The sequence below is a fragment of the Chionomys nivalis genome, chromosome 9 (assembly GCF_950005125.1).
Source record: "Chionomys nivalis chromosome 9, mChiNiv1.1, whole genome shotgun sequence".
In the NCBI taxonomy this organism is placed as follows: Eukaryota; Metazoa; Chordata; class Mammalia; order Rodentia; family Cricetidae; genus Chionomys; species Chionomys nivalis.
In genome coordinates, this window is record NC_080094.1 from 54,343,846 (window position 1) to 54,361,011 (window position 17,166).

Below are 17,166 nucleotides of genomic sequence, written 5' to 3' on the forward strand. Positions count from 1 at the left end.
TTCTCATTTATTTCAAATTTTCTCTGCATACCCTTCTTTCAGATGCTAGTAGAGACTTTCTCTCTGTGGCTTTCTTTACAGACTGTCTTATTTTCTGTTGAAACTGATGACCACAGTTTTAAAATAACTCACACTATATGTTCTGGTTTGCTTTCATTGCTGTGATAAACACCATGACCAAAAGCACCTTGGAGAGGAAAGGGTTTATTTCGGGTCCTATTATAATCCATCATTGAGAAAAGCAAAGGCAGGCACTCAAACAAGGCAGGAACTGAAGCAGAGGCCCGGGTGAAACTGTTTGTCAACTTTTTTATATATATATATATACACATACACAACCCGCCCTGGCTTGCCAGGAGTGGTACCGCCCACAGTAGGATGGGCTTTTCCACATTAATCATTAATCAAGATCTTCTCAGAACTGGCAACCCCATGCACAGGCTAAAGAGTATTGGGATGGGCCTCCAGAGGTCAGGTCACTTTGCTGCAAGCATCTACTATTTCCCCTGGGGAAAGCGTGACTTCTTATTCTAGGAATGGGACATCACCAAGAATCTAGGCTCTCTGATCAGTCTCAGGCCACCTCCTAGACAAATACCTGCGCCCCATTAATTTTAAGGGATTTATTTATAATAAATACAGATTTATTTAAAAGAAAAAAAAACGCCTCACAGACTTGGATATGGGCTAATCTGATGAAGACATTTCTTTTAACTGAAGTTCCCTCTTCACAGGTAACCCTAGCTTGGGTCAGGTTGACAGAAAACTAACTGGCACACCGTGGTAAAATCTGATAGCATTTAGGGAACATTTCTCTACAGCTTTTTGCTTTGGTGGCTTATTTTTGCTATGCGGTACCTTTAAAGAACAAATCAGATAAGGAAATGAGTGTATTCTGAAACTAACCCATTACCAGTAGCTGTGGAAGCATGTGTTGCTGTGCAGGTAAAACTTAGCAGATGGAATAATCCATTACAACATAGTAGGGTAGTTGGTCACATTTTTTAGATTGCTTGGATGCTTACTTGAGACTTGGGAAGGAAACTGCTATGTTAAGAAAAAACATAAAACAGTTTATAGCCTTGGGCCTGATACTATGTTATTGGAGTTGAATATATAGTGTGATTTTTAAGGACAGACCAGGAGGGTAATTTGGTCTGTCCCTCTTTTAGAGTTTAATATTGACTGGTCTTGGTCATTGTATCTGGAACTTAAAATATTAGACCCTTTCCTTACATAGTAATCAGCACTCTAAATTTCAAGGAAAGACTTAATTAGAAATTGTGTGTTTCTAACTGCCTGACAGTGTTCATTCATTTGATTGTCTGACCAGTGTTTGATATGGATAGGGCAAGCAATCCTCCTTACATATGAAGGACTTGATACTGTATAAAAAGTAAAATCTCCAGGACCTGTTGTTTGGACATCATATCATACCCACCCTTTTAGAGTTTTGCATTAAACCCAAATGCCTGTTTATGCCATACCTGATAGTTGGATACAGACCATCTCTGTACAGCTTAAATAGAGTTGGTTTTTAATTCTCCAAATGAAATAAAGTTACCCTATAGGCCTCTAGGCAAGGAGAGCTGAATGCAGTTCAACACAAAATTGTAACCTTACTAGAACAGGATTTATTTATTTATCTTTGTAACTTAAGTTTGTATTTCTCAAGTATAAACTCTGTAGATGGCAATATTGTGTCCAAAGTGTCAAAATGCTGAGCTTGTTTGAACCCTTGCTACTTGAAATGTGGTCTCAGAGATTAGTAGCATCAGCCATACCTGGAAGTATGCTCAAGGTTCTCGGGAGGATCAAATCTACATTTTACTACTGTCTCCAGGTGATTTGTAAGTACGTGTAAGAAGCAATGGGCCAGGGGGCTTGGGCAGTGACCCAGATGGTAAGTGTTTGCCAGACAAGCTTGAGGATCTGAGTTTGGATCCATGGTACCTATGTGATAAAGCCGGTAGCCTTGCACTGATGCTGAAGACAGGTGGGTCCGGGGAGCTCGTTGGCCAGCTGGTCTGGCTAACTGTAAAAGGAGTGGGTGTAGCCACACACGGTTTTAATCCTAATCCTTAGAAGGCAAAGGCAGGCAGAGCTCTTGAGTTCAAGGCCCTTGTGGATTGCATAGTGAGACCCTGTCTCAAAAGCAGTAAGCAACACAGGCCCTTTCTCATAAATTATATAAAGTGGGAAGCCATCTGTCCTCTGGTCTAAAACATTGGTCGGGAGCAGTGGCTCACCAGAGGTGTTTACCGAGAAGAAGGCATTTTTATTCATGTGTCTTATTTTTGAGCAAGCTGCTCTAGAATCTATCTGGCAGGTAGATTCTGGAGATGCTTCCAGACATCTTCCAGGGCATAGTACAGTCCAATACGCAGCCTCTAAAGAAACTGCACTGGAGCTGAGAACCGCTGGTCTGTAATGATCTTTGTTGTCAAGTGTATGAACTCCTCTTTAGTTCATACTGTTCCCCTCCAAAGTTTAAGAAATTGGAGTGAGGGACTGGATTTCATTTTTCAAAAGTTGCTGGTGTAGGGACTAGGAGAGAACCACTGACCAGCATGAATGATGTAAACCTAAGGTAGTGGGATTAGTTGAACTGTAATGATGAGACTGAAACAATCTTGACTTGATAGATGCTCACAATTGTAATAGGCCTTATGCTGAAACAGTTTTTGCAGAGTAGGAAAGTAAGGCCTGCAATGGCCCATTTCTGAAGACACAAAAACCAAAACAGCAACAGAAAAAAAAAAAAAAAAAAAAAAAAAACCAAAACCCTAGAATTTCCTAAGTGGCAGATCTCCAACCCGAGTCTGACACCAAGGCAGAAGTTACTACTCCCCTTCCCTCCCCGCCCGGTGGTGGGAGAGCTGGTTTTTGTTTGAGACAGGACCTCACATGTCCTAGGCTGTCTTCAAATTTGCTATGCAAATGGAAGTAGCTCTGAACTTCTGATCCTCCTGAGTGCTAGGATTTCTGGACTGTGTCATCTCTCCTAGCACTCTCCCCGACAGCATGAGGTCTTCATTACGTTCACAGCCTAAGACTAAAACCAGTTTTGGTTCTTCCACAACAGCTGTCAGGATGGGAACTTAGAGGGGCGGAGCTTGTTGCGGCGGAAGGGGCGGGCTTAAGCCAGCAGGAAGTCCGGCGGCGAGGATGGTTGTGTTGGCGAAGGTCCGGTAGCGGGGTCCCCGGTGGGATCCGGGTCTTCCCTGTCTTCGGGCCGCAGGCTCCGCCCAGCAGCCGGAGCAGGACGGCGGCGGCGAAGCTCCGCAGCCATGCACGACGCTTTCGAGCCGGTGCCGATCCTGGAAAAGCTTCCCCTGCAGATCGACTGCCTGGCTGCCTGGGGTGAGCCGCGGGGCCTCGCGCCTGTCTTGTGGGAGGCAAGGCGTCTGCCGTGTAGGTGGGCGGAGGACGCAGGCTGTCAGAGAGGGCAGAGATGACAGGACTGTGCGCCCAGGGCGGCTTGCGCGATCTCTAAGGACAGTCCATTTGTGCAGTGTGCATTTAGAGGTTAAGCTCGCTGTATTAATTGTGCTCGATCGGGGCCCCTTCTGTTCCTACGAAGTCCTGAGTGGAAAAGGCAAAGCACTAGGAAGTTCTAAAGCTGCCAGGGGCTTGAACTTGTTCAAATAAATGGTCGTGCAGTTTCCTAGGTGAAAGACACAGATGCTTTACTGGGCACTGAACACGTTAGCAGCGTATGCTTCAGAGCCCTTAGTGTTCACTCAGTTTACTTTTCTTTACGGTACATAGCTCACATACTCTCTTACTCTGAGTGGTTGATTGCCTTATGCCATGAAGTGCCCAAGTTACCTGACTCTGAAATAGAAGAGCACCACAACAGACTGCCGTGAAACCTAACCTATATGACCTTGTATGCTTTTTTTCCCTTGGGATTGACTAATGCAGAAAGCAAGGTCAGCATCTTTTGTTTGTTTTGGAGTTCAAGTATGTAAATCTTAACTCTCAGCTACTTTGAGTGCTTTTCCGTGAATCATTAGTACCCGTTACAACCCCCAAAGGCTAAGTAGGAACAATTTCAGTCTTCTCTGTTAATGTCCATGTCCGAGAAATCAAGGGCCTATACGAAGGTGGACTTTAGAAACCTCACTTAGATCTTACACTGAGAAAGGTGCCATGATGGACCATGTGGAACTCTTGATGGCGACCAGTGTTCTGTGCATCTATCCATCCATCCTTGCAGGTTCTTTATGGAGTCCCCAGAGGGATTCAGATTTTGTGTTGCTGCTTTGAGCAGCCACTAGCCTCTGTTAAATAGTACCCCATGGTAAACTGGCCTAGTCCTATGGATCAGGGAGAGAATCCTTAAACATCTTGAGAAAACCTCATTTCCTGGAGGAAAGTACTCTCAGTAGAAACTAGTAAATGGATTAATTTTTCTACTGTTTCATCAAACACATATTAGATACCTACCTGGACTATCCTCTCCACCCGAGACAGGAATGCAAGGATGCAGGAGAAATAGTGTCTGTGTACCTAGAACACAGTGAGGAACAAAAGCATGGGCACAGATTACGACACCAGGTAAATGATACCAGAGGTAATATGCCACCTATTCCAACATGCAGGGCAGGAACTCACTTCAGCCGTAGACAGATGTGCCCAGGAAGGTTGAATGCAGCTGCTTGCCACGGGCTTGACTTAGCTTGTCAGAACCATTGACCCTGCCCCTCTAAGAGAGACTCATTAACTCCACATTGTCAGAGCGAGAGTCCTCTTAGCTCAGGTTCTCAAAAACAGTTTTGACACGATAAGGAGCTTTTGTCCTGCTTTGACTCCTCACCAAACAGAAAGCCCTGTGTCCTAGGTTACTAAGGTCAGCCTCGGAGTACAGGAAGTTTATTTCTTACAAAAAATTATTTCATTTCAGGCTTTAGATAATAATTATCGCTACTTTAGCACTAAGATTATTGCTACCTCTAGTCATTGCCGCTTTTACCTGGGAAGTCCATCCAGTAATCAGATCATGCAGAACCAGACAGAATTTAAGCTGGAAGACTGGCACAATTCATCTCTCTTCTGGGCAGTGGAAACGAGAATATTGGCAGTCCCTCCCTGAATTCCAGTTATATTGTCCAACTGTTTTTTAGCATTGGGATGTCTAATGGTATGACCCTAACCATTCTAGATTTAGAAGTGTTTTTTTAGATGCATTTATTTTATCTGCATGAGTGCTTTGCCTGCATGTTTGTATGCATCCTGTGTGTGCCTGAGGAAGTCAAAAGGTGCCAGATCCCCTGGAACTTGGGATCTGAAGCTGCAGATGGTTGTGAGCCACCATATGGGTTCTGGAAACAAACTCAGGTCTTCTGGAAGAGCAACCAATGCTCTTAGCCTCTGAGCCATTAATCCAGCTTCTGTTCTAGATTCTAATGTCTCCAGATACTCCTATCATGCATCCCATGTTGTAATAAATGGGATTTCTCTTTCTCCTTAGGTGAGGCTACAGGCCTTGGAATCACGGTTGACTCCTCACATTCTCAGTCTACCAAAGACTTGACTGTCCAGAATAAATCTCCAATCTAGTCATTTCTCCTACGTCTGTTGTTACTGCTCCTGACGAAGACTCTGTGTTACCTGAATTACCGTGCTAGCATTCCCCTTTACCTCAGCCTGCGCTTGTCTTTGTCATTTTCATCTTTTTCTGTGCATCCACATAGATCAAGCCTTTAAAGACCTACACCACTTTGCGTTTCTCTTTTGTTCAAACCCCTGAAGTGGCATTAACATTACTAGTCCAAGTTCCAGAGTTTTCACCATGTCTGGCAACATCTGGCATGATCAGGGTGAGGCTGAGACAAGAACGTGGGGAGCCCAGGAGCTCAGGAGCAACCTATTCCTTGTCCCGAAATAAGAACAAGCAGATAGGGCATGTGGATTGTGTTTATATGCCTGTGTATATTTGTGTTTGTGAAAATTGCTCATTTTCACGTGTATGGCCCAAAGAAAAAGTAGAAGAATCAACCAAAATTTCTAAATGATACTTGTGGCTTAGAAAGGACAGGGGCGGATAGAATAGACAGTCATAGAAACTAGACCTTTCATAGGTTTTGGATTTGTTTGTTTCTGTTTGTGGTGTTTATTTGTTTGAGACAAGGTGTTACTACGCGTAGATCAGTGTAGATCAGACTGGCCTTGAACTCAGGGATCTGCCTGCCTCTGCCTCTGTCACCACATCCAGCCCAATTTTTAGTTTTAAACTACACACACACACACACACACACACACACACACACACACACACACACATAAATATGCCAGTCTTAGAGTACCACCCTGAGAATCACTGATCAGAATCATTAGGTGTGAAGCTAGGGATTTGCATTTCTAGTAAGTCTGCTTTATTCTGATGCAGCTAACCAGGAGTTTGCCTTGTAAGAGCCCCTGTTCTGTGCCAGTGAGCTCATTTCTGTGTATTCTGTTGTGGCCGGTCATGGTCCAGGACTGAACTGCTTATGAGGTTAGGCTGCATTACACCGCCGGACAGAGTTTTCATCAAGGTGGTTTGAGCAAGAGGTCCAGCCTTATCATTTCCCAGGGAGATCAGGTGTAACCTCTAGCCTCCAGGTCTTACTTCCCCTTCCTAGGCCAGGACTCCACCTGGAGCCAGGGACGACCTTGAATTCTTGAGTCCCAGGATTACAGGTATGGGCCACACCCACCACATTGGTGGTTTTCTAGGACTGACTTTAGTTTGTTTACAAGTATACTACCTGTTTGGGCAATGTGGTCTATCTTCTGATATGCTGTGTTGATTCCCAGATGGATATCCACTTCATGCTGTAGGCTTTTTGTTTCTCTGTGTTGTGCTCCGACAGCTAATTACGTGAGTTGATGAGCGCAAATGACCATGCTGTTTCTAGACAGTATATTACAGCTTTTCACCGTCCTCCAGCTCTCACGGTCCTTTCACCTCCTCCTCTAAAATGTCTCCTGGCCTTGCCCCGGGGTGGGGGTGTTGCTATAGATGTCTGGGAAGGAGTACTCTACAGTCACTTTTTCCAACCAGTCATGAGACTCTTCATTAACTGTCAACTGCAGAAGAAGCTTCACGGCCAAGCAGCGCATGGTTCCGAGCATAACCATAAATTTTAGAAGGCCGTTTGATACCATGTGCATTGAACAACAGCAGCAAATAGTGGTAGCCATTTATCCCATAGGGCTTATGAGCGGAAGCCAGGGGTTTTTGATTAGGTTTATCTCTTGTGAAGCAGGCCTCAAATCAATTCAGAAACTGATTGGTTACCACCATAACCTTCACATCACTATTGCCCAGTGGGCACGTCTTGCCTGGGAGGTTAGTGTTAGAGCATTCAGGGTTCACAGTAGCACCTCATAGTACTGTGAAAGCCAGCCAGTGGGGAGGAAGTTCTCAGGTCAGCTCCAGCTTGGTTTCTCCGTGCAACCAGTGTGTGTGGTATCTTTAGCAGTAGCGTCTTGTGCTTAGACATGGTGGGAAACCAAGAAGTCGGCAGTAGAGTGTATTCTTTGGGGAACCTCTGTAGCCTTCCTGTCCAGTAACGAGGTATCCCACAGCTGGTGCTGAGATTTTCATTTGGTAACCAACTTCTTTCTGGAAAAGCATTGTTCACCCATATAGGATGCCTGTATTCAAATTCTTTCTCTTTCTAAAATTATATATATAAAGCTATAGATGTAGTTTTTGTTATTTATTTATTAGTTTATTTGAGACAAGTTCTCATAGTTAGTACTTACTGGTCTAGAACTCAGTGTGTGGACCAGGCTGGCCTCCAACTCAGAGAATAAATTATATTTCCAATTTGCTTACAAAGTAGTGGCTTTCCGGGAGGCTTTTTCATATGTCCTTAGTCTTGGTTAGCCCCGCCCCATTCCCTGTCCCCCAAACTTAATCTTAAACAATGACGCCAAGGACATTTTTTTAATCTGCTAATGTTTCTGGTCTTAAAAAAATCTTACTTGGTAGCCCAGGCTAGCTTTAAACTCACTGAAGTCCTCCTGCCTTAATGGTGTAAGTGCTGATAGTATAGGTGTGAGCCACGTGCCTGGCAAAATAAATCATTTTTGATTGTTTTCAACAACCCTCTTTTTCTTCCTCTTCCTTTTCGACCCCTTCCACCGTGTCTCCCCCCCCCCCCCCACACACACACACACTGAGAATTGAAAGCAGAGTTTATGTCTCACACCAGGCAGGGACTCTACTACCAAGCCACAACTCCAGCCTCCTCAGACCCAAGTTAAAGAAATAGGGTTTTCACAAAAGCCAATGAACTTTCTCTGGGCTCTTTTCTAGAGGAATGGCTTCTTGTTGGAACCAAACAAGGACATCTTCTTCTCTACAGGATTCGGAAGGATGCCGGTAAGTGTCTTGAACCCAGATGATGCACAGGAAAGCTTTACAACTAGTGTGCAACTGTGGAAACAGATTCTCAGGCCGGTTAAGGGGTGATTGGAGGGAGGACTGTGAGGAAGCAGGGAGAAGCATTGAGAATCTCCTGGGATCTGTTTCCTTTAACAAACTATTTCCTAGCCTCTTCTGGTGGGTGGAGCTGAATAACACCTACCTTCTTATCTAGGAGATTCACTACCTAATAAGAAATGTTTCTGTATAAATGTTATGTAGTTGTAGGCAAAAAGAAAGAAAAAAACCGTAAAGAACAGTGGCCATTGATGTGGATGGCACCAACTTATGAGGCTAGGCCACCTGTGAAGAGGGCAATCTAGGTTTGAGCCTAGTTTTCCTTTTTGGTCACATGACTGGCTGAGTCCTTTCAATACCAGCATTCTCTTTTGTAAACTTTGGCGAAGTTGTTGAGAGCAGGTAAAGCAGCAATAGGCTTGGAAGGATTTTAAACAGCTGTCATTAATTGTGACTTTGTCAGTGGTGATGTAGAATAATAACTGAAGTGTTTGAAACGTATTCTGTTAAAGATTATCCCCTTTTGTTCTGTTTTTACGTCTGTACTCCTTTATGGAAAATGGATGTTTGGGAGGCCGGAGAGAGAGCCCGACTGGTAGAGCTCATGCCTTGTGAGCACCAGGGTCTGAGTCTGATCCCCAGGACTGTGGTAAAACAGCCAGGCTTACCTCTCGTGCTTGGAATCCCAGGTCTGAGGAAGCAGAGACTGGCAGACTAACAGAATCAGTGAGTTCCAGGTCCCAGTGACAGACCCCATCTCAAAAACTCAAGGTGGAGCATTATCTGAGGTTGTCCTCCAGCCTCCACATGCATGTACACATATGTACATATGTTCCTGGACACAGGTATGCACACACACAAACATGAAAAAAGAAAACTGATGTTAGTGTATTATACCCTAAAACCACTATATATAGAAACTTGCTCTTCATGCAAGAAGAGGTTAGACCAAGTTGTCATTATTCAACCATAATGGACCTGAAAATATAACAATTACATAGTTTTCTTATAAATCTTTTTCATTTTCTTATATTTATTCATGTGTATATGTCTCTCTGTGTATATCTGTGTCTCTGTATACATACATATGTAACTAGGGAAGAGAGAAGAAGGCATCAGGTCCCCTAAAGCTGGAGTCATAGCTGGTTGTCAGCTGGCGGATATGGATGCCGAGAACCAAACTTAAGTCCTCTGCAAGAGTAGCAAGTGCTCTTAACCATAGCTATCTCTCTAGCGCCAGAAATTATAGTTTTCAGCCTGATGTATTTCCTGAGTGATTTAGGGTAAGAGTAGAAATAGGAGCCTTGCCGGGTGGTGGTGGCGCACGCCTTTAATCCCAGCACTCGGGACGCAGAGGCAGGCAGATCTCTGTGAGTTCGAGGCCAGCCTGGTCTACAAGAGCTAGTTCCAGGACAGGCTCCAAAACCACAGAGAAACCCTGTCTCGAAAAACCAAAAATAAAAAAAAAAAATAGGAGCCTCTTTTTGGAATCTGGAAAGGGGTCTCATAACATGGAGGAAAAAAAATCTGTGGCAATAGAGAAAAAAGAAGAGCCACTGGTCATGGTGCTTACCCATAATACTCAGGAGACTGAGGCAGAAGGATCACAAGTTTAAGATCAGCCTGAGCTGTATAACAAGACCCTGTCTCATAATAAGAAAATTTAAAAGGTCAGGTGTGGTGGCTCGCACCTGTAATTGCAGCACTCGGGAGGCTGAGACAGGAGAATCATCCATGAGTTCATGGCCAGCTTTGCGGGACTACACAGTGAGTCAGTCTCAAAAAACAAAATAAAGATCAGGTTCTATGAACGGTAAGAGAAGAAACCAGAGACTAAAATAGAAAGTTTATTTCATTTCTGCGTTACTTTCTTTCTTTTAAGTCAGGGGTCATCAAGCTTCTCCAAAAAGTCCAAATAAGGCAGGGAAGTTGGAATAGCAGTTAAGAACATTTGCTCTCCTAGAAGACCCGAATTTGGTTTCCAGTACCTTTATTGGCTCAAAACTTCCTGTAACTCCGGTTCCAGGGTATCTGGCGCCCTTTCTGGCCTCCACAGATGCCCACATATACACACACATGGAAACAAACATGTACATGTAAATAAAACTAAATCTTTAAAAACCAGCAAAAGTCCATTTCGTGTGCTAGAGAGATGGCCCAGTGGTTAAGAGTGCGCACTGCTCTTGCTGAGGACCCGAGTTCAGTTCCCAGGACCCACATTGGGCCTCTCAAAATCCAACACCCTCTTCTGGGTGTTCAAGCTGGGCAGTGGCGGCAGACAATCCCAGCACTAGTGAGGTAAAGGCAGGCAGAACTCTGAGTTCAAGGCCAGTGGGATGGTCTACAAACTGAGTTCCAGGACAGTCAGGGCTACGTAGAGAAACCCTATCTCGGAAAACAAAACAAACAAACAAAACTGTAAACTTTCAAGTAGAAAAAAAAAGTCCAAGTTAGGCTTTAAGGATCATAAAATTTGCCCTGAGTTTAATGCCCCTGTAAGCTGAAAGCAGCCATAGATAGTGTGTCCGTGAGTGAACAGGACGGCGTTGCACACGGAGGGAGGGCCCTGTGGGTAGTTCTTTGCCCATCCTCGCTTTAAAGTTGGAGTTCTCAAAGCCAGAATGTTTTTATTCTTTGACAGATGTAGTCATTGATTTAAATAGTAAGCTTACCTTGAACTATGTAAAACATTTAACCATTGTTTTCTGGCCATATGCCGTGGGTTCAGATTTAATGGGGCAGGGAAGAAAACTAAATAATTGCTTCTCAGCCTTTTGGTTAAGGTCAATGCAGAACACTACAATAAAACAAAACAAAAATAAAGAATCAGCAAGGCACGGTGGCACACAGCTGTTATAATAGCACTTTGGAGCCTGAGGCAAGAAGACTGCCATGGCTCTGAGGGCACCTGGGCTGCAGTGTGGGACCTTGTCAAACAAAATTAAAACAACTTTTCAGGCCAAGTGTAGTGACTTCATGCCTGTAATCCCATGATGTAGAAAGCTGAGGCAGGAGGATTGCTTCAAATTCAAGGCTATCCTGGCCTTCATAGTTAGTTCTAGGTATGCAGACCCATGGCTATCTCAGGGAAAGGTGTTTTGTATGTTATGAGATGAACTGTTTTTTTTTTTTTCTCATGGTACATTAGTTTTGCCTGAAAGACTCGTTTTTCAGACTCCTTTGGGATATTGAGTAAAGTTCTTGGCTTTTTGTTTGTTTTTCAAGGCAGGGTCTCACTATGTAGCCCTGACTGTACTGAACTCACTGTGTAGACCAGGCTGGTCTCGAACTCACAGAGATCCGCCTCCTCTGCCTCTGCCTCCTGAGTGCTGGGATTAAAGGTGTGCGCCACCACTGTACCCAACTGCTTGCTTGCTTACTTGCTTTCTAAGAAATCACTTCAGAGGAACACACTGGCAGTATTTGTTAAGTTACAACAGAAAGGGAAAGTGTGGCCAGTCAGTGCCTACCCCATAAGCCTTGCTGCCTTCTCAGACCTTAAAGAATTTTTTTTTAACTCATCCAACATTTATTCGACTCGAAAGCATTGCTAGTGTTGCTGAGTTTCCTCTTCCCTGCACACTTGCACCTTCCACTAGAGAAGGGGAAGTGACGCACGAGGGCAGATGGGAGACACGGGGATTTCAGAAGAGGTAGGGAAGAGTAGGAGGGGGCAGGATGGGGTGGGTGCAAAGGTGGATTCCAGGCAGATATGCCCCCCCCCCCCGCAAAGGCAAGACCACAGGTGGCTACAGGAACATCCAGGAAAGATGGGTCTGTGAGATATTTCAGTCCTTCCTGTCCCTAGGTGGCTGTCAAGGGTAGCAGGAGGTCTCAGGGCTCTACCTTTAGGCTCTCGACTGAGGCAGCGTGGCTTTGATGGTGCTCACCAGCTTCTGGAACCCGCTCTTGGCGTTCAGATGCCACCACCTCCCTTCTTAGAGCGAACCGGCTTCCCATCCACTGCCGTTTGATATAACGATAGTAAGAGTTATAAGAACCTCTCCGCAGATGTCCAGGGACTCCTCTTCCAGCTCTCCCTTGACCCGGAGGTGCTTTGCTGTTGCCTCAGGCTCCACAGTTCACAACAGGAATGGCCAGTGAGCACCTGGCTCTGGATAGCAGCCACTGTGAAGTGCAGGACCAGGCCTGGCCTAGCTCTGGAGACCCTGAGGGCTTGGCCTTAAAGATTTTTCCATTGGTGTTTGGGATGGCAGCAGTGTGGTGTTAAATATTCTAGAATGCAATATGTTATCATTCAGAAAATTTTTGACTTGTGAAACTATTTTTCCAGATGCTAGTTTTGAAACTTCCAGTTGAAGTTTCAAATCATGCATGCAAAGGGCCATCCAATGCATCAGGCAGACCAGTGTGCTCCTACGGTAGCAGAATAAACAGCTCACTGATATGTCTGCGGATGAGTCCTCGATCTAAGAAACTCCCTTTGTCAAGTCTATTATCAACAGCGCAGATCCAGTTGCTTGAAAAGAACAGAATATTGCTATTTTCCAGCTGTGTCTTTGTGAGAACAGATGTTTGCCCAACACTGGCTGTTCCCCTAGCTACTGTTCCCATCCGACACCTCAAATATGACTTTGGAAACTGCCGTAGTGCCACATACCTATAATCCCAGCACCTTTGGAGGAGGAAACAGAAGGACAAGAGCTCCAGACCCTGTTTCAAAAATGCGGTGAGACCCTGTCTCAAACAGACCAACCAGTGAGGGTCTAGTGAGGTGCTCCAGTGGTGAAGGGTTTGGCTGATGACCCAAATTCAATGCCTGGAACCTGGGTAAGGGGAGAAGGGGAGAACTGACTCCACCGATCTATCCTTTGCTGTGGATGCTCCCGCCTCAGTAATAAAAGAAAATGAGGAAAAAGTGAAAACCCGTGTGACAGTTCATGCCCTTAATCCCAGCATTCAGGAGGCTGAGGCTGGAGGATTGCAGTAAATTCAAGGTCAGCCTGGCCTTTGCAGTAAAATCTAGGCCACCGCAGGCTACAAAGTAAGACTTTTCCTTGGCCAACACTGGGGTAACAGTGCCAGCTCCTTGGGGTTAGCTGTGGGATGATATACATGTAGGCTGAACCAGCCCCACACATCGTATCTAGTCATTGCCTCGTGGTAGCTGTTGGTGAAGTAATTGCTTGGTTTTGATCTGGTAACTCCTGTAGCTGAATGTGCTTGCTTCCCCAGCAAGATCAGGCTCCTGTGTCTTTATGGTGTTGACTTTCTTCCCCCTTTTGCAACAGTGGCAGCAGATGTAGCCTCACCTGAAAGTGGCAGTAAGTGTAGATGCATTCCCCTGGACCGGCTTGGAGATGGTGCTGTTTTGCTCTGTCCACAGGATACAGGATGCAGGGCGGCTGCCGGGAGGTAGTTCTGTCTAGGTGGAAGTAGACTTTGACCTGAGTCTCACGGCTTGGGCTCTCAGGTGACTACAACTCTTTACCCTCTTTTTGAGAAACACTTGGCCAGTGTATTTTGTACAGTAAGAGCTTCAGACTCCGGATACCTGGCTGCTTTGGTAAACACCGTGTGATCTTTCCTGCTGATGGTAAAGGTGTGTGAGACCCTCCACCGTAACTCTGGGGTTGAAAGCCACCTGCTGTGCTCAGGAAAGAGAGCCGCCCGTTTTAGAACTCTGGCTTGTAGTCTTTTAGGTAATTTAAAGGTTTATTAGGAGTGCACATGACGCCGTGTTTTGTTTTATATGTATCCCTGTGCTTGGAACTACAGAGGTTTGTTTGTTTTCCATAGGTTGTAACAGGTTTGAGGTAACACTAGAGAAGTCCAATAAGAACTTTTCCAAAAAGATCCAGCAGGTAAGTGGCCTTGCTTGTTGGTATAAGTATTATTTAACTCCATGAGGTCCTGCTGTGTTAGTCTGGTTTTCAGCGCTGTAATGCAATAACCGAAGCAGGCTACTTTAGGAAGAGCCAAGGTCGAGCTCACAGTTCCAGAAGTCCAAGAACACAGTGCTGCCAGCATCTCAGCCATGCTGAAAGCCTCGTGACAGGATACACGTGACAAGGGAAGGTCATACTGTCCCACAGGAAGCTGAAAGAGGCTGACCTGTTCAACAGCCTGACCTCTCTTGAGAACTAATTGAAGAATCCCATGAGCACTAATTGACTTTCTTCTAATTATATATCCCAAGTGACCCATAGACTTCCCACCAGACCTTACTCCTTAATATCGCCACAGTGGAGACAGAGGCATTAGCTATTGAGGGACACACTCAAGCCCTAGCCAGAGGTAGAACTTGTTGATGTTATTTCATTTGAATCCTCATCTCTCTACCCTCTTTATATAGGGACTCAGCCTGTGGTCATGCAACCTGAATCCTCTTTCACAAGCAGACACCGTGGTTACACAGAAAAATGAGTCAGGTGTCTGTCACCAGTACAGGCCCTTTAGTCTGGTTTAGTCTTCTTGTTAAGTGAACTTTCAGTAAACCTTACCGGAAATGTTTAATTGTGTGTGATGATTTGCTGTTTTCCAGATCCATGTGGTTTCCCAGTTTAAGATTCTAGTCAGCTTGTTAGGTAAGAAAAGGGGCTACGTTTGTATTTTCTGTGTTAATTTCATAGTATTTAACAATGAACTGGTACCTTTTAACCAGATACAGCAGGGCATATGGGTAATAAAGGGTGACATCGCTCATGAATTTGAACTCTATTCTTCAAGATTCTCTGTTCAGTGATCAACAAGTAATAATCCATCCAGAGATCATATATTTATATACCATAACCTGTGCAAGTACAGAAATCAATGAGACATTGCGTCTACCTTTGATTATATTCTCATTATTATGGCCAGAACTTAGGAAGTAATGGTCATAGAAACATTGACAGTGCTGTGGGATCTGGGGAATAGGAAGGACTGATACAGTTTCCATAGAAAGAGAGAAGTAGGCAGAACCTTTGTGGCAGGAGCAACTTAAGCAAGGCTGTCATGTGGCAATAGGTATTCTTTGTGGCCTGACTTAGGACATGTGATGAAGGATGACAAGCTGTCCAGCAAGAGGCAGCTGGGGCCGGACTGTTAGAGCCCTCACCTGCAGCGTCATGGTTTTGCAGGAGGCAGCCAGAGAGGCTGAAGCCTAGACACTTACCTCACACCCTGGACTATTTAGCCCAAGGCCTGAATGACAGAATCATTATAACTTTAGTTCCTGGTCCACAGCTAAACATTGAAGCACTAAATCTTCACCATAGGAGCTAGCTGAAAGGTCAGTTTAGATGTTTTGCTGATCCTTCTGCCCACAGGTTTACTTTCTGCAGTTTTGGTTACCTGTGTCAACCGTGGGGTTGAAGCAAAGATAGCAGTGAGATATTCTGAGAGAGACAGCACCCCTGTGCTGTTGCTGTTGTGTTTGTAATTGTTCTGTTGTTTGTTGTTTTAATCTCTTCCTGTGCCTAGTTAAGCTTTGTGAAAGATTATACGAACAGGAGAGGAATACAGGGTTGGTCTGTCCTGGTTTGGGAACTGATTGGTGTCTTGGAACTGAGTGGTTCATGAGTTTTGCTGAAGCAGAAATCTTGCCATGGTTTGTACAGAATCCAGAGAGTCTTTGTTTCTTTCTAATAGGAGCTTGCTAGCTTATGTAGCTGAGAAAACTATTTCCTGAATATGCTGACGTATTTCCACACTTGAGAGTTCAAGTGCAGTAGGAAGTGAAAGCCCCCTGAACTGAAGTCATCTCAGAGTCTTAAGGAACAGAATACCCAGGTCAGAAGATGTTTGCACTGATAGAGTCGGGAATGGACCATCAAAGTTAGTGAAGCTAGAAGTACATCCTCAGCCAGAGTTTGCAGTTCACTTCTTTTAGATGTCACACAGTTAAATTTTTTTTTGATGTTTTTATCTTGGTGATTGTGTTAGCGATTGACTTAGTGACATTGTGATTTCTCCCAAACAGAAAACAATATTTATGTCCATGACTTGCTGACATTTCAACAAATCACTACCGTTTCAAAGGCCAAGGGGGCATCATTGTTCACCTGTGACCTCCAGGTGAGTGTGTTTGAGGTGAACTTTGGCTTTGTGAATCTAGCACTGCCCAAGTTCCTAACACTCCATGAGAAGAGTGGCTCTGGCATCCAAACCCAGCAGCCTTCAGAGAAGAATATTTTGCTTTGAGTCATATTATATGTGGCATGAGGATGCAAGATTTTCATTTCCTGTGTGTTAATTAAATTGCCAAGTGTTAATGTGTCAGGAGGCAACTAGCCAGGGGTAAAGGCAGTTAGTTGTCATGAGGACCACTGCAGGAAAGAAACACCTCAACACTATCATGAACCTGGTCGTGGGGTTAAATTGACTTGTTCTAAACAAAGTACTGTAGTCTTTGTCATAGGGAGTTTGCATTGTTCAAAAATGATATCTTTGTTTTTGCCAATTCGTCATCCTTCTGTTCTTCAGACTTCCTGGGCCACTTCTCAGCTGGGATTGTTGATAGCTTTTTTTTTTTTTTTTTTTTTTTTTTTTTTTGGTTTTTCGAGACAGGGTTTCTCTGTGGTTTTGGAGCCTTTCCTGGAACTAGCTCTTGTAGACCAGGCTGGTCTCGAACTCACAGAGATCCGCCTGCCTCTGCCTCCCAAGTGCTGGGATTAAAGGCGTGTGCCACCACCGCCCGGCTTGTTGATAGCTTTTTGTGACTCTCTTTCACTCTTTTTCTTAAAGATTTATTAGTACACAGTGCTCTGCCTGCATGTATGCCTGCA

General features: G+C 44.6%; 1 protein-coding gene across 1 annotated transcript in view; it reads left to right on the forward strand.

Moving 5' to 3' along the window:
• Positions 1-3,156: 3,156 nt before the first annotated feature.
• Vps39 (VPS39 subunit of HOPS complex) overlaps positions 3,157-17,166 on the forward strand; it is a 43,659-nt gene continuing 29,649 nt past the window's right edge. The window contains exons 1-5 of the mRNA XM_057781196.1: positions 3,157-3,363; positions 8,312-8,377; positions 14,198-14,262; positions 14,943-14,985; positions 16,362-16,456. Of these exons, the coding sequence (XP_057637179.1) occupies positions 3,291-3,363; positions 8,312-8,377; positions 14,198-14,262; positions 14,943-14,985; positions 16,362-16,456 (342 nt within the window). The 5' untranslated portion in view covers positions 3,157-3,290. The remainder of the gene's footprint in view (positions 3,364-8,311; positions 8,378-14,197; positions 14,263-14,942; positions 14,986-16,361; positions 16,457-17,166) is intronic.